This window comes from Rattus norvegicus, chromosome 1, assembly GCF_021556685.1.
Source record: "Rattus norvegicus strain SHRSP/BbbUtx chromosome 1, alternate assembly SHRSP_T2T, whole genome shotgun sequence".
In the NCBI taxonomy this organism is placed as follows: Eukaryota; Metazoa; Chordata; class Mammalia; order Rodentia; family Muridae; genus Rattus; species Rattus norvegicus.
The window spans coordinates 210,714,842-210,738,679 of NC_141534.1; the positions used below are offsets into that span (position 1 = coordinate 210,714,842).

Genomic DNA, 23,838 nt, shown 5'->3' on the forward strand with positions numbered 1-23,838 from the left:
AAGGAGCTCCTGGGCTGCAGGGCTGTGCTGAAGGACCTCAGCGAGGCCAGCAGGAGTATCTGAGCCAGGTCTAGAACTGACCTCCATGGAGTAACCTGGGCCTTAAAGGAACATCTGGCTGGGATGTCTGGGGTTAGCACTCAGGGTGATGCTGATCAAAGACTGAGTCTGATTCGACCTCTGCTCCCTGGGCACTGATTCCATTTGAGTGACTGCTTTTTGTCCACTCCTGGAGGAGTTGGGAGTCAGAACAAGCCTATCTCTAGTATTTTGCTTCCTCTCCTCAAGACCAGTAGGAAGGAGAACCCTAAACTAGAGTTGCAGGAGGTCTCAGGAAGGTATGGGGGATGTGCTTCAGCTTGGGCAGATTAAGAGTCTTGGGAGCAACCTTCCTCTCCCTTGAGGCCTGAAAGACTGCAGGAGTGAGGCTATAGATAGAGATCTGGACGTCTGGACCATACTTCTGTGCCCCAAGAACTCCATAGCATGAGTCCATTGAATTTCCTGAAAAGTTCAGCTTGCCCCACAAGGCCCAAGGACCCAAAGATTCTTGTTCCCTTTACCCATGACTCATATGCCCTCCAGAGAGTTTGTGGCACTTGAGCAGTGGTGTGCCCTATCTGCTCACCCACCCAAGACCTAGGCAGCCACAGCCAGTGGCTTTCTCTGGAGGCTCAACGGACTTCAACCATCCCAATTTCCAGCCCCTGCTTCTGCTTGTGCTCGCAGAGGCTCACGTAGCTCCATCCCGGCATGGCACCACACCTCAGGCTGTGCTAACTTACCTCTGGGGTGTTCCTGTAGGAGGTCCCAGGCCCCTCCTTCTTTCTTCTTTTGGGTCTAATGTCTATCCATCCAACCTCATGCTCACTTCTAGTCTTCCTTTGTCAGGGACAGGACTCACTAGGGACCTGTGACATTTCTTTAGGTGGGCCTGTGGAGAGGGGGTGACTAGGAAGGGGTTCTTAACACTGTTGGAGGAGGCTTCCCAACCACCAAGTACTAGCAAGAAGACCTATGTCTAGTTCAGAGGTCTGTCACCCTGGCTCTGGGTGGAGCTTTCAGGAAGACACAGATGGATTTGGCTTGAGTGGCAGGCAAGTCAGCCAGCCCTTGGGGTGACCAGGATCACCCTAGCCCTCTAATCTCTCATTTGCCGGACAGGTGACACCCAGTCTGGGCTCAGTGCTAAAGAGTGGGACTCTATGTTGAGATTCCCCAAAGATCTAGATGTTATGTGGCTTTTCAGTTAAGTTCAAGAAATCTGATGAGAGGCCCTACCTGTCTGGGAGGAGGGACTGAGAAGTAATAGGAGACCCCAGCCCTGGACCTCTCTCATGGCTACCTTGCTTAGAACTTGCAACTGGCCATTCCTGAGAAGTGGAGTTCTGGCTCCTGCCCAGTCCTTCAGTATGTTATTCCACCTGTGTGGGGTGCCTGTCCTGTTCAGAGCACTAAAGGTCACTTGGATAGTCTGAGAGCAGTTGGGGCTGTTCTCTGTCCTCCCAGAGCTGGGATAAGCTCTTTAAGAATGACTCCATGGCCTTCCAGCTCAAGGTACCAAGCCCAATTTCTTCCCAGTCAGATACTCCTCTAAAATAGCTCTGGAAAAAGAACTCAGGAGGGCTAGGTGAAAGCTGTGGTTGGGATATTTTGGTCTTCTTCCTTATAAAAGTTCTCTGGGGCCCTTGAGGATCCAGGGCTATAGAGCAATGAATTATTAGTTCCTAGATGCCATCACCCATGCATTCCAAAGACCTCTAACTCTTCTCTAGCTGGCTAGAAGCATCAGGGGTAGGGGTCATGGTCCTCCCAGACAACCGAAGGTGTTAGCTATCTTGGGGGAAGGAACTGCCTTTGCTCCAGGTTTGGTCTAACAGGCACCAGTGAGAGGTGCCCAGGGAGTCAGGAGAAAACTGGGGATTCAGAGAAAGCCAAAGAAGTCTTGGGCAGACCCTTTAGGGGATATTGTGACCAGGCAGATAGATTAAGCTGTGGCCACTCCAGCCAGCCCCACTCATGTTCCCCCCGCACCACATATGCACATGCACGCATGTACACACAACTTGTAGTGCTCTTTCAAAGGTTTTATTCATTGCAGAGGGGTGGACAGGGTAGTGGTGGGCCTAGTTGCAGTAGTTCTCCAGTTGGTAGAGAGAGCAGATGCTGGTGCAGCACTGATCCACGATGCCGCGCTTCTGCCGGGCCACCTCCAGTGCCAAGGTCTGAAGGTCACCTGCCCCCGGGCCTCCACCCAGCTCCAGTTGTGCCACTGCCAGGGAGGTCATGTCAGCACAGGGCAGAGCATCAGCAGCACAGAAGCAAAGACACATAGGACAATCCAGTTAGGAGGAGCTGAGCGACCCCCTGATTAGCCCAGGCTTTCTCTCACTTTATCCCCTGCTAAGTCAGCACAGGAGGCAAGGGTTGCATGGCTGTGAGACAAGTCACTGGTCATGAATGGACATATGGGCCTCCAAAACCTACACATCCTGTTACCATCCCTCAGTCAGTGCAGTGCTCTATGGGGTCCCCAAATAGGTACCTATCCTGGGGCCTAGCCACCCGTCACCACCTAGGAGACTTAAGGAAGGATTCTCACTCCTTCCTGGCAGCTACCATGTTTACATATGTCTAGCTGCCCACAGAAATGTGCCCCCCACTGGTTAGCCTGAGACCCTCCACACCTAGGGCACAATTTACAAGGTCTCAAGGGTGAAAGACAAACAGGGTAGTTAGCACTTGGGATAGAATTCAGGAGCAGAGCTTACCTTGTGGGTCCTCCACTTCGCGGCGGGACATGGGTGTGTAGAAGAATCCACGCTCCCCACACACCAGGTAGAGAGCTTCCACCAAGTGAGAACCACAAAGGTGCTGTTTGACAAAAGCCTGGGCAGGGCGGGGCTCCCAGAGGATGAGCAGGGCCAGCAGGGGCAGGAAGCGGATCCACAGGGCCATGTTGGAACAATGACCTGGAAGATAGTCAGGGTTGAGGCTAGCAAAAGGTACATGTAAGAGAAGAGCCCACAGCGTCCCTCAAATCCCTGGAGTCTTGACTGGGGAAGCCAGGCCCACCCTGGAGAGTACATACCTGCTTGCTGATGGTTTCCGACTGTAGCTGGTCACTTAGGGCTGGGGGTTACTGAATCCCCACTAGCTTTATAGTCCAAAGCACCCCCCCCTGACCCCTGGACTTTGCTGTTTGTCCCATTAAGGGTGGATCAGCAGATGGCCAGAGGGGCTGAAGCTGCAGTTTCCAAACACTTGCCTGGTGCTAGGTCTGCAGAAAGTGCTCATTGGACAACAACACCTCTACTTAGCCTTAGGGTAATTAGAGTCTTAATAGGGGCTCCTGGGTGGCCTGATGAACCAGTTCACAGCAGGGGACATTGTCTCAGAGAGGGTGAGGCCTTCTTTGTCCTTGGCTGAGCATTTTTCCACATCATTCCCCAGGAGGCTGCAGTTGTTGGGGGACCTAGTAACTTTGTCCCTTGAACTGTTGTTTCACAGTTCCCACTGATAGCTGTGTCCTCACCTCAGCTGAGACCCCAGCTCACCCTCAGAGGTAGAAGGAAAGCAGAATTCAAGAAGAAAGGTCCCTTCTCTTCTATCTCTCCTTCCACAAACCCATAGCCCACTCGGGAGTCAACTGGGCTGAAGCCCCATGGTGTATTCTCCTGTAGTATCTTAGATTTGCACCTGAAGGTCAGCAACTCTCCATAAGAGGTGCTTGCTTCAGAGCTCAGAGCCAGCTGTCTCCATCTCTTAGTACATACTCTACCCAGCTACAAAACCTTTCTCAGCCTCCACTTGGAGTGGTTGGGGGATCCTTGACTCTTTCTGTTCCTGATTTGGTACTGCCCTGTTCCCCGAGCAGACAGCAAAAACCCTTGGTGTCGTTGCATGAGCGAGAACTCTACCCTATGCAGGGCTTTATAGCCACCAGACTTGAACTGTGAGCCCCTTGCTCCCTACTTCTTGTCCCCCAGAAAGTGCTGCAGCCACTCACACTCCGGGTATCTGGGACACCACCGTGGACCTACTGTAGCAGAAGATACGTGAATGCAAGAGGAGAGCAGGTAAGGAGCTCAGGTAGGACCAGGGTGGGAAGACCAGGGCAGTGTGGAGAGGTCTCCTCAGGACCATAGAGAAGCCAGAGGGCCTTGCTGAGGGTCTCATTGGGGTTCCAACCCCCCTAGGAGCTTTTTCTTTTGAGAAAGGAGCCTTGTAGTGTAGCTAGGCTGGTCTTAAACTTGGTCTTTTTGCCTCAGTCTCCCAAGTTCAGCTATATACCACCACGTCTGGCTCTCCTTGGAATCTTAAAGAGGATTAAGGTCTTCTTTATGGTTTTTCCCTGTGATATTTAAATTTTTTCAGAGGTCTCAGTGACATATAGGGACAACCCTGAGCATTCCCACAGGGCTTTAAGCCCTCTACAGGGTCATCATGGGAGCTCAAGACTCTGCAGTTTTCATGAAGAATGACACATAGCTTGTATCTTAAAGGAGTTCATGGATACACCAACGCTGCAACAGGCTTGCCCCACCCCAAGATTGCAGCAGGGCTCACAGTCTATTTCAAGGTCTCCTTGTGGCTTATGGACTTCCTTGAGACTTCACATGGCTCAGCAGCAACCGTCCCCCATTTCCCTCCCCCATGAGAGTTTCATTGTGGCTCTGTCTCTCCCTAGAGACTCAGCTGAACAGATGCCTTCCCCAGAGTGTCTTTGCGGTTTTTGAGTACCCTTAAAGGCAAGGGCACCCAGAGAGAGCTCTAGTTTCTCAGTGGGGTTAAGACCTTTTCTAGGCATTTTTGGAGCTTACAATCTTCCTCAGAGTCTCAGTAGGCATCATGGTCCTGCCATATCACCACTCTCTCAAATTGTTACAGTTTCCCCCAGAGTACTAAAGGGACTAAGGTTTTCTCCAGATGTTAGTGAAACCCAGTCTGCTTGGGAACTCAGCGGGGCTCACACTGCCTCCCTGGCTCTCATCCAAAGTCATGGCATTCCCAAGGCCTCAAGGGAGCTTAGGGCCCTCCATAGGGCCTCAGTGGACCCGAATGACTTCCCAAGATCTTAAAAGGAATTAACTCTTTCTGCCTGAGTTAGTGCCTTTCATATCCCTGTGAACAAATTCCAAAGAAGCAACTTTGGGAAGGAGAGGTTTTATTTCGGCTCATGGCCCATCCTGGAGCAGAAATCATGGTGGCTGTAGTTGGTCTGTCTGTGGCAGCAGGAGCTTGCAGAGGTGCTGGCCAGGAAGCAGTGTCAGACCAGAAGCAGGGCTGGTTGGCCTGTAACCCTAACACTCACTCTTGTGTGTCAATCATCTAGACCCCATGTATAAAAGGTTTCACAATCTCCCAGAACACCACCACATGCTGGAGACCAAGTGTTTAAACACACAAATCTGTGAGGGAAGTCTCACACTCAAGCCATCGCACCAGGGACTCAGTGAACCCTAAGACCTCCCCTCTGGTTGTTGTGTGGTCCACAGTTTCTCCCAAAGTCTCAAAGGAATAGAGAACAGAGATCTCAGTGTAGTGTGCTGCTTCAAGAAGGGCTCTCTGCACAGTGCTCTGTGTTCTCTAGGTTTTTAGAGGGTTTTACTCTCTGTCCCAGGGTCCCAGATTCTTAATGATGCCCATGCCTTCTCCAGGCACTCAGCAAGGTTCATGGCTCTCTCTAAACTCTCATTAGCATCTTGTGATTCACAGACTTCCCCAGAACCCCGAAGGACCTAAAGCCTTGGCACGTCAGTGGGGTTAAGGACTTCCCTTGGGTCTCAGGAAAGGCTAGTCTTCCTCAGGATCATATGCAATTGAAGAGCCTGCTTACATTGTAAAATGGTTCCAGGCTCTCCTCAGGTCTTGGTGGGGCTCAGGGATTTGCCAAGAGTTTCTGAGGTCTGAGGCCCTTCTACACTGTCCTAGAGATGTTCCCACACTTCTCGGGGTCTTCTGTAGCTTCCCAACCTTTTCTGAGGCCTCAATGAAGCATGGGGATTTTCCAGGATCTCAGCAATATCCAAACACGTTACAAGTGTCTCATCAGGGGAGAAGGCTTTCTCTAGAGTATCCACGGGCTAGAAGCCTTCACCATTGTCTTACTAGACTTGATAGTCTAAGGTTCCCATGGCCTAAGGAAAGCTCACAGACTTGCCTGAAGTCTCTGTTCTTCTTTTATATCTGTATTTTAATTAATTGATTAGTTTGTTTCCTTCTAAATGTGGAAGTCAAATGACAATCCACAAGGCATGAGTCCCTCTTTCCACTAAATGAGTCCTAGAGGCAGGCACAGGTCATTAGGCTTAGTAGCGATACCATTACAAGCTGAAACATCTTGTTACACCCAGATCTAAGTACTTTTTAAGGGCCTAAACTTTCCTAAGGGTCTCACATAGGCTTAAAACCTACAGATGGACTTACCAGGCCCTAAGTTCTTTCCAGTGACTGAATGGACATCTTCACAGTTTCAACCTAACACCTCCCACAGAAACTCACTGGGCCCAGGCCTTAGCCAGGTCTCATGAGGCCTAAGATTTCTCCAGAAACTTATTGAAGTCCATGGCTTTTCTTAAAGCCTTACTGTAGTCAAAGGTTTTCCTCAGGGTCTCATTGTGGCCAATAGTTATCACCAAGGTTTAAATGGGGTCTTAGCAGGGTCCCACTAAGTCCAAAGGTTTCCTTTAGGTTTCTATGGCAAAAGGCCTTCCCAGTGTCTCACTGGGGCACAGGCCTTACCTAAGTTCTTCCAGGATCCCACAGTCCTACAAGAGTCATAATGGAGGCTGAGTACTTCTGTGAGACCTTGGATTTATCTATCACTGAGGACTAGGGTCTTACAACAGGTATCAATCCTTCTAAGGCCTTTTCCATATTCTCTTTGGTTATCCCAGATGTTCTCAGTTTCTGACTGAGGCCTAAGGCCTTATCATACTGGGGTAGTAGGCTTTCCTCCAGGTTCTCACTGGGGCTTAATGCTTTTGCCAGATTCTGTTTTCTTTTCTTTTCTTTTCTTTTTTTTTTTTTTTAAGATTTATTTATTTGTTATACATGAGTACTCACCACAAGAGGGCATCAGATCTCACGACGGACGGTTGTGAGCCTCCATGTGGTTGCTGGGATTTGAACTCAGGACCTCTGGAAGAGCAGTTAGTGCTGCAGTCAGTGCTCTTAACCGCTGAGCTATCTCTCCAGCTTGCCAGGTTCTAATTAGGCCTGAAGTCTTCTCCAGGTCCTTACTGGATCTAAGGCCTTCCCCTAGGGCCTAAGACATTTGTACGTTCTCTCTGGTCTGAAACTCTATCAGAGTAAGCAATGCCCTCACTGAGTCTTAATGCCTTCCCAGATTCTCACTGGGTCTTATTAAGGCTTTCCCCAGGTTCTCACTGGGTCGTAAAGTTTTCACTAGTTTATGATTAAGTTTTCTAAGGCCTTCCCTAGGTTATCATTCACCCTTGAGGGTTTCTTCAGGGACTGACTGGGGCCTGAGTCTTCCTCAGATTCTCACTGGGATCCCAGGTCTTTCTTGGAGTCACAGTGGGTTCTAAAGCTGTCTCAGCTGTCTCCAGGATCTAAACCTGCTTTATGATTTCCCTATGATATTATTTGGACCTATGGTCTTATTTGTGGTTAGATTTGAGCTTAAGAGCTTCCCAGGGTTTCAGTCAAGAATAAGGATTTCTCAGGGTCTCACTGGACTCAAGATCTTTCTGTGGTCTTTCTGGGGACCTAAGGCATTCACTAGGGTCTTTCTGGAACAGAAAGCCTTTTAAAGGGTTTGTCTGGTTCATAAGACATCTCCAGAATCTCTCTAGGGTCCAAGTATGTTACCAGAGTCTCACTGAGGTCAAGGTTTTCCTCGGGGCCTCTCTGTGGCTTAAGGTCTTCCCAGTGTCTTTCTGGGACCCAGGCTTTCTTAGTGTCTCCAACCCTTCAAGGTTTATAATGGGGGCTGCAAATTTCTCCAGGATCTCATAGATACTGAGGAATTATCCAAGGTATCATAGAAGATTAAGATCTTATGCCAGGAATCATTGTACTTAAGATCATTCCCATATTCTCAGTGGGTCCTAAGGTCTTCTCAGTTTCTGACTGGGACCCAAGACTTTCTGCTGGTACTTTCTGTAGTCTAAGGATAGCCCCAGATTTTCACTATGGCCTAATGGCTATACTACATTCGCACTGGGGCCTAACACTTTCACCGGGTCTTCACTGAGTCCTAAGACTTCTCTCTGGACCTAAGGTCTTCTGCATTTCACTGGGACTGAAGGCCTTCTCCTGGTACTTTCTGGGGTCTAGGGCTTTCTCCAGTTTATCACTAGAGTCTAAGACCTTTCCCAGGTTTGCACTGGGTTTTAAGTACTCAATGAGGCATAAAGTCCTTTTCAAGTTCTCACTGAGGCCTAAAACCTTCTACAGATTCACACTTGGACCTAAGATCTTCCCAGGTTGTCACTGGGGTGTAAGGCCTTCCCCATGTTCTCACTGGGTTTTAAAGTCTTGTCTATATTCTCATTGAAGCCTAAGGCTTACCCAAGATCTCAATAGGCCTACTGTGTGACCAGGGTCTCACTAATATCTAAAAATTTTCCCAGGCCTTTGACCATTTTCACTGGGTCTCTAGGCTTTTCAAATGTCCTCACTCTGTAACCAGGTTCTCACTGATGCTTAAGAGCTTCTCCAGGTTCCTACTGCGACCCAAGGAGTTTCCCAAAGTCTCACTGAGTCCTAAGGATTTTTTCAGGGTCTCACTGGGTTCTAAAACTTTAAACAGGTTCTCATTGGGGCCTAAGGATTTCCCAGGTTGTCACTAGTTCCTAAGATCTGCCCTACGTTCTCATTGGTAAATTGAAAATTTCTGGTTTCTTTGGAGACTTGGCTCATAATGAGGTTTTACAGGGGGGAAAACAGGTGAAAGAATATTTCACTAAAGCAGGCACAGGTGAGAATGTTTTGCTGAGGCAGACACATGAAAAGATGAGTGACGTTTAAAAAGAAAGGATATAAATATGACCACAGATGTGGGGATAAGGCTCCGTGTTTTTGTTTGCTGTGCACCGCTTCGCTAGTCTTTGCTGACAGTGTGCATGCATTGGTTCACCTTGCATTGTTTTGCCAATTTTTGCTTGTTGTGACTTTGTAGAGAGTAAACTCGCCAAAGAACTTCTCATGATATTCTGGCAGCTTCAGGATGCTTCCACAGACTCAGACTAACTGGCAAAGCCTTCCAGTTTTTTCTGGTTGATGGAGTCTCACAATTTCTTCTGGATTGAACTCCCATTGCTGATTCATGTGTGGTGTCCGCTGAGTGGACTGGACCGAAGCTGCTGATTTGTGTTTGGCGCTTTGCTAGTAATCTGAACTGCTGATATCCTAACAACAAAGATTGGAATTGCCCAAAAGAACTATTTCTAAACAGGTCCACTTTCCCTGTGTCTTAATAACCTCTGGTAGGTGGTGGGCTAGAAGGGAGATTAAAGTGTTTAAGAACCCTTACAAAGGTAGGTTTGGAAAATATCTAAGCCTACACACTGGTTTTAAAAGCCTTGTTCATGTTCTCACTGGTACCTAGGGTATTGTCTCACTTGTTCCCTTGTTGCCTAAAATTTTTCTCTTTTTGCAGGGTATTTGACCACACTGTGAACCAAGAGTTTGTGTTATTTACTGAAAAAAACCTGTTTCTAGTTGTCCTGTGGCCCAGCCCTTAGCATAGACCTTTAATGCCCCTGGCTGGATACACCACCCCCCTTAGTATGCACCGTTAACACCAGACAATGAAGGTAAAGTTAGTTTGTACAAGGAAGCATCCAATTTGAAAGTGATATCTAGGGGTTGGGGATTTAGCTCAGTGGTAGAGCGCTTGCCTAGCAAGTGCAAGGCCCTGGGTTCGGTTCCCAGCTCTGAAAAAAAGAAAAGAAAAAAAAAAAGAAAGTGATATCTAGTTGAGTGGCAGACAAAGTGAAAGATTTGACAGAATAGGATCTGCCCAATTCTCATGAGAGAGAAAAGGGACACTATTTAAAGAGAGAACAGCACAGAGAACAAGAAAGGAAGGAGGCAGTTGCACTGGGACAGTTGTACAGACACATGTTTTAGAGAGAGAACAAGCTAGGTACAGGTAAAGACAGGTGAGCAGGAGAATGAGAAGGAGCCAGAAGACGAGAACATATTGCTAAAGTTAGTATGAGGACAAGCAGAGCAACTCAGGAGAGGCTGGGATAAAGGGGCTAGATTGAATCAGTTAGTGTGGAGAGGAATTTTGAGTCAGAACAGCTCACTTCACCAGCCATTCACTCAGCAGCAAGTCTCAGAGGGGAGAAAAATGTTCTATGCCTAAACTAGATTGTATGGAGGCTAAAAACTTCCAGGACAAGGCCAACATTAGCAGATGGAGGCAGTAAGAATAAAAGTTACTGTTTCTAGTTCTTACAGGGTCTTTAAAGCTTTCAATGGGTTTTCACTTTATGGTGTTTGAGTAAGAATGGCCTCCAGAGGCTCATACATCTTGAATGCTTAGTCACCATGGAGTGTCACTACTGAAAGGATTAGGGGTACCGGCGTTGTTAGAATAGGTGTGGAGGTGTGCAGTGTTGGGGAATGTGTTACTAAGGGTAGGCTTGAAGATTTTCAAAAGTCCAAGCTAGGCTCAGTGGTCCTCTCCTCCTTCTGTTCACAGATGCTAAGAGAACTCTCAACCACCATGTCTACTTGTGTGCCACCACGCTCCCCACTGTGAGGATAATGTGCTAAATCTCTGAAATTGAAAGTAACATGCTTTGTATTATACGAGTTGACATGGTCACGATGTCTTTCCAAAGCAACAGAACACTAAGACACAATGGGTCTGAAGACCTTCCTCATATTCTCACTGTGGCATAAAATCTTCTATAGGTTCTTACTGGGCCTTAAGGCCTTCTCTAGGTTCTCACAGGTATCTAAAGCTATTCTCAAAGTCTCCCTTAGGTCTAAGGCCTTCCCTAACAATTTTCTGGAGCTTAAAACCTTCTACAGGTTCTCACTAAAGAATAAGGCTATCCCAGGGCTTTCCCATGTTCTCACTGACTCTTAAGTCTTTGCCCTGGTTCTCATTAGAGCCTAAGACATTGCTCAGAGTCTCAGTGGAACCTAAGGCCCTTCCCATGGTCTCACTAGATCTTAAAGCTTATCCAAGTTATCAATGGGGCCTGAGGTCTTCTCGGATTGCCACTGTTGTAAAGGGCCTTCTGCTGGTTATCACGTGGCCAAAGGCCTTCCCAGATTGCCTGTTGTCAAAGACTTTCTCTAGGTTCTCAACGGGTTGTAAAGCCTTGTCCAGGTTTACAAAAGAGTCTAATATATTACTCAGGATCATTCTGGCGCCTAAATTTTCTCAAGTTCTTACAGGTACTATAAGGAATTTAGCATATTTTCACTAAGTCTGAATGGCTTCCTCATGTTCTCACTGTGGTCTAAAACCTTTTAGAGGTTCTCATTGGGGTTAAGACATTTTCTGGGTTCTTATTGGAATCTGAGTCTTTCTCTGAAGTTACATTGACCCCCTTAGGCCTTCCCAAAGTTCTCACTGTAATTTAAGGCCTTTCCCCAAAGTCTTATTGAGGAATAAAGCCTTCTTCATGTTCTTTTCAGTGCCCAAAATCTTCTACAGGTTCTCACTGGGGCCTAAAATCTTCTACAGGTTCTCACTGGGCCTAAGGGCTTCCAAGGTTGTCACTGGGCTTTAAAGCCTTCCCCATTTTCTCAGTATGTCCTAAGGTCTTGCTCAGATTCTAATTGGAGCCCAAGGCATTACACAGGGTCTCAATAGGTCCAAAATATTTTCTGACTTCTCAAAAGACCTATAAGGCCTTGACAGGTTTTTAGTGGGTCTGAAAAACTTTCCATGGTCTCCCTGTAGTCTAAAACCATTTACAGATTGTCACTGGGGTTTGAGGCCTTCTCTAGATTCTCATTTGATCTAAGGCTTACTCTAAAGTATCATTGAGACCTAAAACCTGCCATACATCATCATTGGATCATAAAACCTCCTGTAGGTTCTGACTGCAACTTAAGACCTTCTCCAGGTTCTCACTGGAGCCCTAAACATACTACAGGCTCTCATTGGGGTCTAAGACCTTCCCTGCGCTCTTATTGAGTCTTAAAGCTTTGCCAAGGCTCTCAGAGGCCTAAACCATTCTTCAGGAATGCAAGGGGACTAAGGTTTTTTTTTTTTTTTTTGTAGAAAATTTAATTCCAACCTGGGGGTTTCTACCCCACCTTTAACCATTTAGTTCCCGGATAAAAGACACACATACCTTTATATTTATAATAAGCCTTGATCAGTACAAGAGCTGGGCAGATACCTATCCTCTATGCTATTCAAATCTATTTCCTATCAATAACCCTGAAGTGTTACTATGTTTCATCTGTGTTGCTCTTAGCCAATTGGGCAGCCCTCAGAACCATGTTTTCTTGACTTCTAACCTTTGTCCCAAACCCAAGCCCAGGAAAACTAAACTCAGCCTATGTCTCTTCTGCCCAGCTATTGGCTGTCAGTATTTTTATTTAGCAATCAAAAATAACCTGGGAGCAGCCAGGGTCTTGGAGGCCTATACTTAGCATTAAAATACACAGCAAAAGACCAAACCTCAATAAAGTTCTTTCTAAGATTCTCACCAGTATTTAAAGCTTTCTGAAGGTTATCATTGGCACCTAAGGCCTACCCAGATTCTCATTGGATCTTAAGGCTTTGCTTACATTTTCACTGGAGCCTAAGTTGTTACCCAGAGTCTTACTGGTGTCCAAGAATGTTTCCAACATCTCACAGGTTTTAATAGTCCTTTGAAAAGTTTTCAATGGGTCTGAATTCCTTCAAGTTTTCATAGTAGAGTAAAACTTTCTGTACATTCTCACTGGAACTTAAGGCCTTCCCCATGTTCTTACTACAATCCAAGGTCTACCTCAAAGTTTCATTGAGGCATAAAGCATTTTCCAGGTCCTCATGGTGACCTAAAATATTCTACAGATTCTCATAGGAGCTTAAAGGATTCCTGAGGGTTTCAATGGGGCCTAAGGTCTTTCCCATGTTGTCAGTGGGTTTTAACATTTTGCAGGTTCTCACTCGGGCCCAAGGCCTTCTCAGGTTGTTACTGGGGCCTGAGGAATTTTTAGGTTCTTCCTAACTTCTAAGAAGGTTATATTAGGGCTAAGATCTTGCCAAGTGGTCACTGTGGATAAGTTTTCCCCCGTATTCTAAATGGTTCCAAATACTTAGCTCAGAATCTCAATGGAGACTAAGGTATTGCCTAGGTTCTCACAGGGGCGGGGGAGGGGTGTCTAATTTTTCCCCAAGTTCTCATTGATTCTATAAGACTGTTGATAGATTTTACACTGATTCTGAAGGTCTTCCATATGTTTTCACTGTGGTGGCATAAAATCTAGAGGGTCTCACTGAAGCTTAAGGCCTTCCATATGTTCTCACTGTAGCCTAAAATCTAAAGCGTATCACTGAGGCTTAAGGCCTTTTCACTGGGATCTGAGGCCTATAAAGTCTCATTGAGACTTTAGGCCTACTTCAGGTTCTCACTGGGATCTAAGGCCTTCTTTAAAGTCTCATTGAAACTTTAGGCCTTCCCCTTTTGCTTTGGGGCTTAAAACCATCTACGGGTTCTCACTGTGGTATAAGGTTGTTCCAGGCTGTAACTCAGGCCCAAGGGCTTCCCATGTTCTGACCATGTCTTAAAGCCTTGCCCAAGTGCTTCCTGTGGAGCTCAATGCATTACCAAGAGTCTCAGTAGGGCCTAAAACTTGCCCCATGTCATCACAAGGTCTGGAAGGACTTCAACAGGCTTCCCTTATAGCTGAAGAATTTTTCATTTTCTATCGTGTTCTAAAATCTTCTACAGGCTCTCACTGAGGCCCACGGCCTTCCCAGGTTGTAGGCTATCCAAGTTCACCCCCATGTTCTCTGGTTTTCAAGGATTGAACAGGTTCTCACTAGAGACAAAGGCATTGCCAAGTTTCTCTGTGGACACTACAGAATTTTCCATCTTCTCACCAGGTCTAAAAGTCTTCACCTGGTTTTCATTGGATCTGTAGTCCTTCCTCATGTTCTTACTGTGGTCTAAAACATTTTACAGGTTCTCACTCTAACTTAAGGAATAATTCAGGGTCTTCAGAGGGTCTAAGCTCTTTTTCGTGTTCTTAATCTATCTTAAATCTTTCTCCAGGTTCTCACTGGGGCTTAAGGCTTTCTATAGGTTGTCAGTGGAGCCTAAGGCCCTCCCAGAGTACAGGATAGGGTATTCTTGTCTTGCATTGGTGTCTGAGGCCTTTTGTAGGTTCACTGATTGTCACATGGGCCTCACTAATGCTTTTCCAACATACTCACTGGACACAAAGGCTTTACCTATTGTCTCACTGTGGACTAAATGTTTTCCATAGGTCTTTTGGGATCTTCAAACTTTTGAAAGGTTATCACTGGGTCTGAAAACCTTCCTTATGACCTTAAGGCGTTCCCCAGGTTCTCACAGGATTTAAGGTCTTCTCTAAAGTATCACTGAGGCCTTAGTTCTCACCCAAGTATTTATTGGTGCCTCAAACCTTCCACAGTTTCTACAGGGGTTTAAGGTCTTTCCAGGTTTTAACTGTAATATAATGTCTTTCCCATTTTCTCACTGGTTCTTTAATCTTTGCGCAGATTCTCAAGGAAGCTTAAAGCATTCCCGAGTATCTGAATGGAGCCTAAGCATTTTCCAAGTTCTTACTGGGTCTCTAAAGTTTTCTGCTTCTCACTGGGTCCTAAGGCCTTTCCAAGGTTTTAACTGGGTCTGAGGCTTTCACAGATTCTCAGTTGTGTCTAAGGCCACAGGTTCTCAATGAGCCCCAAGACCTTCCCAGGTTGTAACTAGGTCTAAGTCCCTCTTCATATTCTCAATGTGTCTCAAAGCCTTCCCCAGGCTCCCACAGAGGCATAAATTATTACCCAGAGTTCTCACTGGTTTCATAAAACTTTCAATACTATGTCTGAAGGTCTTCCCCTATGCCCTCAGTGTGACCAAAACTTTCTACATGTTCTTACTCGGGCATAAGGCTTTCCTCAGGTTCCCTCTACACTCTAATGCCTTCCTCAATGTTTTACTTAGGGCTAAGACCTCTATCTTCTATTAGTTCTAATTGTGTCTAAATTTCCTAGGTTGTCACTGGGGTCTAAGTCCTTTCTCATGTTTCAGTGGGACTTAAAGCTTTGCCCAAATTTCTTGCTGGGACCAAAGGTAATGCCCAGGGTCTCACTGGTACCTAAAACATTCTAAAAGTTTTTACTGGGATCTAGTACCTTCTCCCAATTCTCATTGGATCTAAGGACTTTTTCAAGTCTCGTTGAGGCCTAGCCTAACACTTTCCACAGGTTCTCACTGGGGCTTAAGGCCTTGTTCTGTTTTCACCATGATCTTAAGAGAACTTCCCTGAAGTCTAGTTTTATCCCAAGACCTTCTACAGATTCTCACTAGGGTCAAAACTCCCTATAGGCTCTCATCAGAACTTAAGGCTTTCTCCAGGTTTTGATCAAAAGCCTTATCCAAAGCCTCAATGAACCCTTCTGCTTCCCCTGGAACAGAAAATCTACTACAGGAATTCACTGGAGGCTTAAGCCTTACCAGGTTGTAACTGGGGCTTAATGACTTCCCCAGGTTATCCCTGGAACCTAACGCCTTCCCTGGGTTATCACTGGGGCCTACAGCCTTCCCAAGTTATTGGCATCTCAGGTCTTCCCTCAGTTCTCACTGAGATTTAAAGCATGCCCAGGTTCTCATTGTACTGTAAGAGCTTATCCAGGATCTCTATGGATTTTCCTAAGTCCTTAGACTACACAGGTCTATAAGGACCTACACAGTTCTTATAACTGGGTATTAAGGCCTCCCCCATGTTCTCACTTGCCCCTCAACTTTCTACAGGTTCTTACTGAGGCCTATGGCCTTTTCCATGTTCTCACTTGCCTAGGTTCTCACTAGCACCTAAAGGATTATTCCATGTTTCACTTGGGCCCACATTCTCACAGATTCTGGAAGTCCTTCTGCTGGGGACAGCATACCATGACAAGGACTGCCAACAGTAGGCCGGGATGGAGACATCTCAGAAGCCTGTGGCAGCTCCTTGTAAAAAAAGGATGATGTCTGGGACCCAGAGTCACATCCCTCCAGGGGACCTGCCATCTGAAATAAGAGACTGCCTGCAGTAGGCTGGGATGGAGACATTTCAGTAGCCCATAGAAGCTCTTTGTGAAAAACGGTTGTTCCCATTTCTCCTAACCTTAGCCCTGGACAATGACTATATAGATTTCATTTGTGTGTGACTCCTTACAGTTGGCCTATTATATCTGACTTCTCTATTTCTTTCTCCTTCGGTTCTGGCTAATTCTGTGAAACTAGCTGTTTCTTGATGTAACAATTCTTTTACTTTATTTTTTTATTGGGTATTTTCTTTATTTACATTTCAGATGTTCTCCCCTTTCCTGTCTTCCCCTCTGGAAACCCCCAACCCCATCACCCCACCTTCTGCCTCCATGAAGGTGTTCCCCCACCCATTCACAAACTCCCTCTGCTTCTCCACCCTGGCATTCCCCTTCACAGGACCAAGGGCCTCTCCTCTTATTGATGCCTGACAATGCCCATCATCTGCTACATATTGGGTTGGAGCCATGGGTCGCTCCATGTGTACTCTTTGGTTGGTGGTTTAGTCCCTGGGAGCTCTGGGGTGTCTGGTTGGTTATTGTCATTCTTCCTATGGGGTTGCAAATCCCCTCAGTTACCTCAGTCCCTTTAACTCCTCCATTGGGGACCCTGTTCTCAGTCCAAAGGTTGGCTTTGAGCCAACCATTTGTCAGGCTCTGGGAGAGCCTCTCAGGAGACAGCTATATCAGGCTCCTGTCAGCATGCACCTCTTGGCATCCCCATTAGTGACTGGGTTTGGTGACTGCATGTGGGATGGATCCCCATGTGTGGCAGTCTCTGGATGGCCTTTCCTTTGGTCACCTTGTCTCCATATTTCCTCCACTGAGTATTCTGTTCTTCCTTCTAAGAAGGACTGAAGCATCCACACTTTTGTTTTTCTTCTTGAGCTTCATGTGGTCTGTAAATTGTATCTTGGGTATTCTGAGCTTTTGGGCTAATATCCATTTATCAGTGAGTACATATCATGTGTGTTCTTTTGTGATTGGGTTACCTCACTCAGGATGATGTTTTCTAGTTCCAGCCATTTGCCGAAGAATTTCATGAAGTCATTGTTTTTAATAGATGAGTAGTACTCCATTGTGTAAATGTACCACATTTCCTGTATTAATTCCTCTGTTGAAGAACATCTGGGTTCTTTCCAGCTTCTGGCTATAATAAATAAGGCTGCTATGAACATGGTGGAGCATGTATCCTTGTTATGTATTAGAAAATCATTTGGATATATGCCCAGGAGCGGTATAGCTGGGTCCTCAGGTAGTACTATGTGCAATTTTCTGAGGAACTGCCAGACTGAGTGGTTGTACCAGCTTGTAATCCCATCAACAATGGAGGAGTGTTCCTCTTTCTCCATGTCCTCGCCAGCATCTGCTGTCACCTGAGCTTTTGATCTTAGCCATTCTGACTGGTATAAGATAGAATCTCAGGGTTGTTTTGATTTGCATTTCCCTGATGACTAAGGATGTTGAACATTTCTTTAGGTGCTTCACAGCCTCATGGACTCAATGAAGCCTAATTTCTTTCCCATGTTCTCTCTGGTTACTAAAGCTTCTCCGATACTTTCTGGGGGCAGAAAGACTTCTGTTGGTTACCACTGGGGCATAACTCCTTTCCAGGTTTTTAATTCTTGCCCTAAGGTCTAAGGCCTTCTCCATATTCTCATTGGGTGGTATAGACCTATCCAGGGTTTCCCTGGAGTCTTAGGTTTTCTTTACATATGACTTAACTGATGCCCAAATTTCCCCAATTTCCAACAGGATTACCAAGGCCTTTGGCAGTTTTTGAAGGTTCTTTAAAGTCTTTGAGAGGTTCCAATGTGTTCGATGGTCTCTCCCATGTTCTCACTGCTGCTTAAAAGATTCTATATGTTCTCAATGGGGCTTACAACTACCATATTCTCACTGGGTCTTATGGCCTTATTTAAATTCTAACTGCAGCTTAAGGTAATTCCCAGGATATCACTGGACCTAAAAAATTTCCAAAGCTCTCATGGGTTCTCTAAGGTCCTCAACAGATTTTCACTGGGCCTAAAGACTTTTCTCCATGTTCTTACTATACTAAAACAGTCTATAAGTTCTCGTTGGAGCTTAAGGCCTTCTTCAGGCCTCCAAACTCTCACTGAAGCCTTAGCCTTCTTAAGGTTCTCTGGAGCATTAAACATTCTGTACATTCTGACTGGGGTTTAAGGCCTTTGCAGGTTCTCATTGCACTCTAAGACCTTCCCTAACTCTCAATGCTGCTTAAGTCTTTCCCCTGGTACTCACTTGTACCTAAAATATTCTCCAGGTTCTCAGTAGAGCCTAAGGCTTCTCAGGTTATTAATGGGATTTGGGGTGGGGAGTCTAAGGCTGTACTGTTCTCACTGTTTCTTAAAGTCTTGCCCAGGTTCTCATTGTAGGCTAAGGCCAGGGTTTTTCTGAGGCCTAACATTTTCCCCAAGTTTTCACAGGTTCTCTAATCTAAGGCCCTGAATATGTTTCACTACTTTTGAAGGTCTTTCACATGTTCTCACTATGACCTAAAACCTTCTCTGTAGAAAGTTTTTCAGTAGGACTTAAGGCCTTCTCCAGGCTCTCAGAGGTTCTAAGGTCTTCCCCAAAGACTCATTGAGGCCTAAGGCATTCTATAAATTCTTTTCGGTGTTAAAACATTCTACAGGTTCTCACTGGGGCCTAAGGATTTCTCATGGTCTCATGGCTGTTTAATTTCATTGACATTCTCACTGGGTCTTAAATCCTTTCCCAGGTTCTCACTGGAGCCTAATGCATTATCCTTAATCTCATGGGGTTGGGGAACTAAAATTTTCTCAATTTCTCAGTGTCTCTAAGTCCTTCAACAGGTTTCACTGAGTCTGAAGGCCTTTTCTTTATACTTACTGTGGCCTATCAGTTTTTACAATTCTTACTGGAGCAATGTTCAAATTCTTACTGGGATGGAAGCCCTTCTCCAGAGTTTCATTAAGGACTTAGGACTTCCCCAGGATCTCACTGTAGCCCCATATCTTCTACAGGTTTCTACTGGGGCTTTTAAGTTCTTCTCCAATTCTTCACTGTGGAATAAGACCTTCCCTGGATTCTCATTGAGATCTGGGGCCTTCATTAAGTTCTCACTGTGATCTAAAACCGATAGGTTCTCAGTGAAGTTTATGGCATTCTTAGGATCTAAATATGCCTAAAGGTCTTTTCCATGTTTTCAATAGGTCTTAAATCTGTTCCAGCTTCTCACTGTGATTTAAGGCCTTTGTGGGGTTATCACTGGGTACTGAGGCCTTCAAAGCTTGTTACTGGAACCTAAGGCCTTCTTAGAGTCTCACACTTGTTGAAGTCCTTTTGTAGGTTTTTACTGTGGTCTAAGGCTTTCCTAGGTTGTCACTGGTGTGTAATGCCTTCACCTTGTTTTAATTGTACCTTAGAGCCTTTTCCAGGTTCTCATTATGTTTTAAAGTCTCCAAAATGTGTCGTTGAAGCATTAATCCTTCCATAGGTTCTCACTGGAACCTGGAGCCTGGAGCTTTTGGCATATTTTTACTATGTCCTAAAACCATTCACAGGTTCTCAGGCCTAAAGGCTTTCTCTAGATTTTGAGATCTAAGTAATTTTGAAAATCTCATTGAACCCTTAGGCTTTCCCCAGGTTTTTACTGGAACCTGAGACCTTCTACAGGTTCTCTCAGAGGCCTAAGACCTCCTCAAGGTTCTCACTGGGGACTGAAGTATTTTCCAGTATATCACTGGGGTTTAAGGCCTTCCCAGGTTGTCATTGGGGCCTAAGGCCTTCCCAGATTCTTGCTGGTATCTATGTCTTCCTCAGGTTCTCACTGGGGCCTTAGGCTTTCTCACTTTGTCACTGTGATCTACAGCTGTTGTGTTAACTATTAAAAATGCCACCAAGCTACTGCCAGCGGGCAGGCTGTGGGCCTAGCCTGTTCTTATCCTGTGGAGATTCTCTGACCTGGAGCTCTGGAATCCAAATTCCTGTGACTGGCTGGGGTGCCCTGCCACCAAACCTTTCTCTGGAACTCAGCCGAGTTGCTGTGTAAAGGAAACCACCACACAAACTTAGTTTAGAATCAACAGGTAACTCAATCACTAGGCGTACCAACTATCATCCTAATCCGTAAGCCATTTTAAGTTAAATCCTCTGGTAGCGAATCCTGGCAGATCTGCTATCTAAACCAGGGGCCTCTTGTTTACTACATGCTGTTCTCCAAGCTCTCCCTGTCCAAAAGCAAGTCACTATTTCCTGCTTCCTCTCTTCCCCTCTCTGACCTGGAAGTCCCACTTACTCCTCACCCAGTGATTGGTCCCCTAAAATCTTCACTCATTAGGAGAAGGTTCTGCCACACACAGCATTCTCCATGTTCTCACATGTTTTTAAATCATTGACTAGGTTCTCAGTGGAGCCTAAGGTAATAGCCAGTTTCCTATGGCCATCACAATTTTCCCATGTTCTTACAGGTTCTATAAAGCCTTCATCAGTTTATGGCTGTGTCCAGAGGTCTTTCCCACATTCTTGCTGCGGCCTCAAATCTTCTATTGTTTCTCACTGGAGTTTAAGCACTTCTCCAATGTCTAATTGATGTCTGAGACCTTATCAGTTTCTTACTAGAGCCTAAAATATTCTCCAACTTCCCACTCTTGCTTACGGCCTTCCTCCAGTTTCTAAGGTCTTCTCCAAAGTCTCATTGTGGCCTAAGGCAATTGTTTCAGTTATCTCTGGGGCCTAAGCATTTCCAGGTTGAACTGGTGTCTAAGACATTCTCCATGCTCTCAGGGGGTCTTAAAACCCTGACCAGATTCTCACTGAAGTCTAAGGAATTACTTGGTGTCTCAAGCTACCTAAAATTGTTCACAAATTTTTACAGGTTCTATTGTGCCTTGGCCATGTTTACAGTATGTGTGAAAAAGCCCCCCCCCTTGTTCTCACCATAATCCAAAACCTCCTACATGTTGTCCCTGGAGTTTAAGGTCTTCTGCACGTTGTAACTGCAATCTAAGGCATCACCAAATTCTCATTGTGAACTGAGGCATTATGCACATTCTTAGTGGGACCTAAGGCCTTTCCAAGGTAATAACTGGGGCCTAAGGCCTCCTCCAGGTTGCCATGGGGGACTAAGACCTTACAAAATTCTTACAGGGATCTAAAATTTTCTATAGCACTCACTGGGGCCTAAGGAATTCCAAAGCTGTCACTGAGGTCTAAGGCATTTCCCATGTTCTCCCTGATGTTAAATCCTTGCCCAGGGTTTCAGGGTGTCTAAAATTTCATAAGTTCATATAGGTTCTATAAGACATATGAGGGGGTTTCTCTGGGTCTGAAGGCCTCCCTGTGTTCTCACTCTGGCCTAAAACTTTTACCACACTCTCATTGGGGATTAAGGCCTTCTCAATTTTCTCAATGAGATCTAAGTACTACTCCACAGTCAGTGCGGCCTTAGAATTTCCCACAGTCACACTACAGCTAGATGTATTCACCCTGACCTAAGGCCCTCCCACATTAAAATTTTGGACTAAGGACTTATCTATATTTTCAATGTGTCTTAAAGCCTTGCTGAGGTTCTCAGTGAAGCCTAAGGGATTATCCAAGGACTCACTGGGGAACAAAAAAATTTCCCAAGTTCTCACTGGGTTTATAAAGCCTGTTACAGTTTTTTCACTGAGTCTGAAGGCCTTGTGTGTGCTCTCATTGTTGTCTAAAACATTCTACTGGTACTCACTTGGGCTGAGGTCTAAGGATTTCCTTAGATTTCGGATTAGGATTTCCTCTGGAGCCTAAACATTTCTGTAGGTTTTCACTTGTCTTTCTCCAGTTTCAAACTGAGATCTAATATCTTACTCAAAGTCTGAAACATTGAGGAATAAAGTCTTCCCAAGGTTCTCACTAAAGTCTAAGGTCTTTCATGGTTATCACTGGGGCAAAGGCCTTCTAACATCACTCAATCTTAAGACCTTCCCAGATGCTTGTTTGTGTAAAGGCCTTTAGTCAGGTCCTCACTGGGTCTCTGAGGCCTTCCCCATGTTCTTACTGGGTCTTAAAACCTTGCCCAGGGGTTGGGGACTTAGTTCAGCAGAAGAGCGCTTGCCTAGCGAGCACAAGGCCCTGGGTTCGGTTCCCAGCTCTGAAAAAAAGAAAAAAGAAAAAAGAAAAAAACAAAAACAAAAAACCTTGCCCAGGTTCTTACCAGAGTCTAAGGAGTTCTCCAGGTTCTTACTGAATCTGTAGCTTCTCAATTGGACTAAAGACTGTTTGCAGGTTCTTATTTGGGTCTAAGGACTTATCCAAAGATTCATTGAAGCCTTAGGTCTTGAACAGGTTCTCACTGTGGCCTAAATTTCTTTTTACAGGTTTCCACTAGAGCTTATGGGATTCCTCAGCTACTCAATGGTAACAGACTTTTAACATATTTTCATTGGGTCTTAAAGTTTTACAGTGTACTCACAGGAGCCTATGGCTTTCAGAAGTTATGAGTGTATCCTAATGCCTTTCCAGGAAGTCACTGGGACCTAAAACCATCCAGTATTAACTCAGGACCAAGACTTTCCCCATGTTATGACTGTCTCAAATCCTTATCCAGATTCTCATGAGCGTCTAAGGCATTAACCAGTTCTCACTAGGCCCAAAATTTGTACAAGTTCTCAAAAATTCAATAAGGTCTTTGATGGGTTTTGACAGAGTCTGGAGACCTTCCACATATTCTTGCTGTGGCCTAAAACTTTCTGCAGGATCTCAATGGGACTTAAAACCTCCTCTATGATTTCATGGTATTCAAAGGACTTCCCCAAAGTCTATTTGAGAACTCAGGCCTTTCCCAGGTTCTCACTGGAGCCAAAAACATTCTAATATGTTTTACTGGAACTTAAGGTACTCCAGGTACTCACTGTAATCTAAGGCCTTCTTCAAAGTCTCATTGAGACTTTCCCAGATACTCAATGGGTCTTAAGGTTTTCTGGATTGTTTCTGGTATCTAGGGCATTCTTTGTCACTGGGGCCTAGGAGCTTCTGAGTCTGTTGCAGGGTCTTAAAGTCTTGTCTAGGTTCTCTCTGTATATTAAGAAATGACCAAAGGATGTACTGTGGCCTAAAAATATTCCCAACACCTTACAGGTTCTATAAAGTCATCTCTGTGTTTGCAATGTATCTGAAGAATTTTTCCTAGTTCTCACTGTGACCTAAAACTTTCTGAATATTCTCACTGGGACCAAGAACCTTCTTTAGGCTCTGACTGGTATCTAAGACCTTCTGCAAAGTCTCCTCAGAGTTTACATCGTTCCTAGGTAGTTACTGGAGCCCAGAATTTGGAGCCAAGAAACTACCACATTCTCATTGGAACTTATGGATTCTCAAGGTTCTGACAGTGACCTAAGGCCTTACCCAAAGTTTCAGTGAAGACTAAGGGATTCCTCAGGTTCTCATTGGGATCCAAGGGCTACCACATGCTATCACTTGAGTCTAATCCCTTTCCAGGGTATAAGTGGAGATAAAGATGTTTCCAGATTCTTGTGGTGTGTAAGGAGTTTCTTGGGATATTATTATAATAGGCAAAAGTCTTCCCAGGTTTTTTAAGAACTTTAAAGAATTGCCCATATTCTCTCTGGGTCTTAAATTTTTACCCAAGTTTTTCTTGGACCCCA

General features: G+C 45.4%; 1 protein-coding gene across 3 annotated transcripts; it reads right to left on the reverse strand.

The window, feature by feature from the left end:
• Positions 1-2,066: 2,066 nt before the first annotated feature.
• On the reverse strand, positions 2,067-23,510 carry Ins2 (insulin 2). Of its 3 annotated transcripts, XM_087613835.1 has the most exons (5): positions 22,389-22,567; positions 21,134-21,199; positions 7,069-7,143; positions 2,772-2,972; positions 2,073-2,272 (listed from the first exon to the last, which is right to left on the reverse strand). In XM_087613835.1, the coding sequence occupies exons 3-5, from the start codon at positions 7,079-7,081 to the stop codon at positions 2,127-2,129; spliced, it is 360 nt and encodes a 119-aa protein (XP_087469961.1). In that variant the 5' UTR covers positions 7,082-7,143; positions 21,134-21,199; positions 22,389-22,567; the 3' UTR covers positions 2,073-2,126. The 3 variants fall into 3 exon arrangements, with proteins under 3 accessions (NP_062003.1, XP_087469961.1, XP_087469932.1); XM_087613806.1 differs by lacking the exon at positions 21,134-21,199 and having other exon boundaries at positions 22,389-23,510; NM_019130.2 differs by lacking the exons at positions 7,069-7,143; positions 21,134-21,199; positions 22,389-22,567 and adding an exon at positions 3,092-3,134 and having other exon boundaries at positions 2,067-2,272.
• Positions 23,511-23,838: the final 328 nt, after the last annotated feature.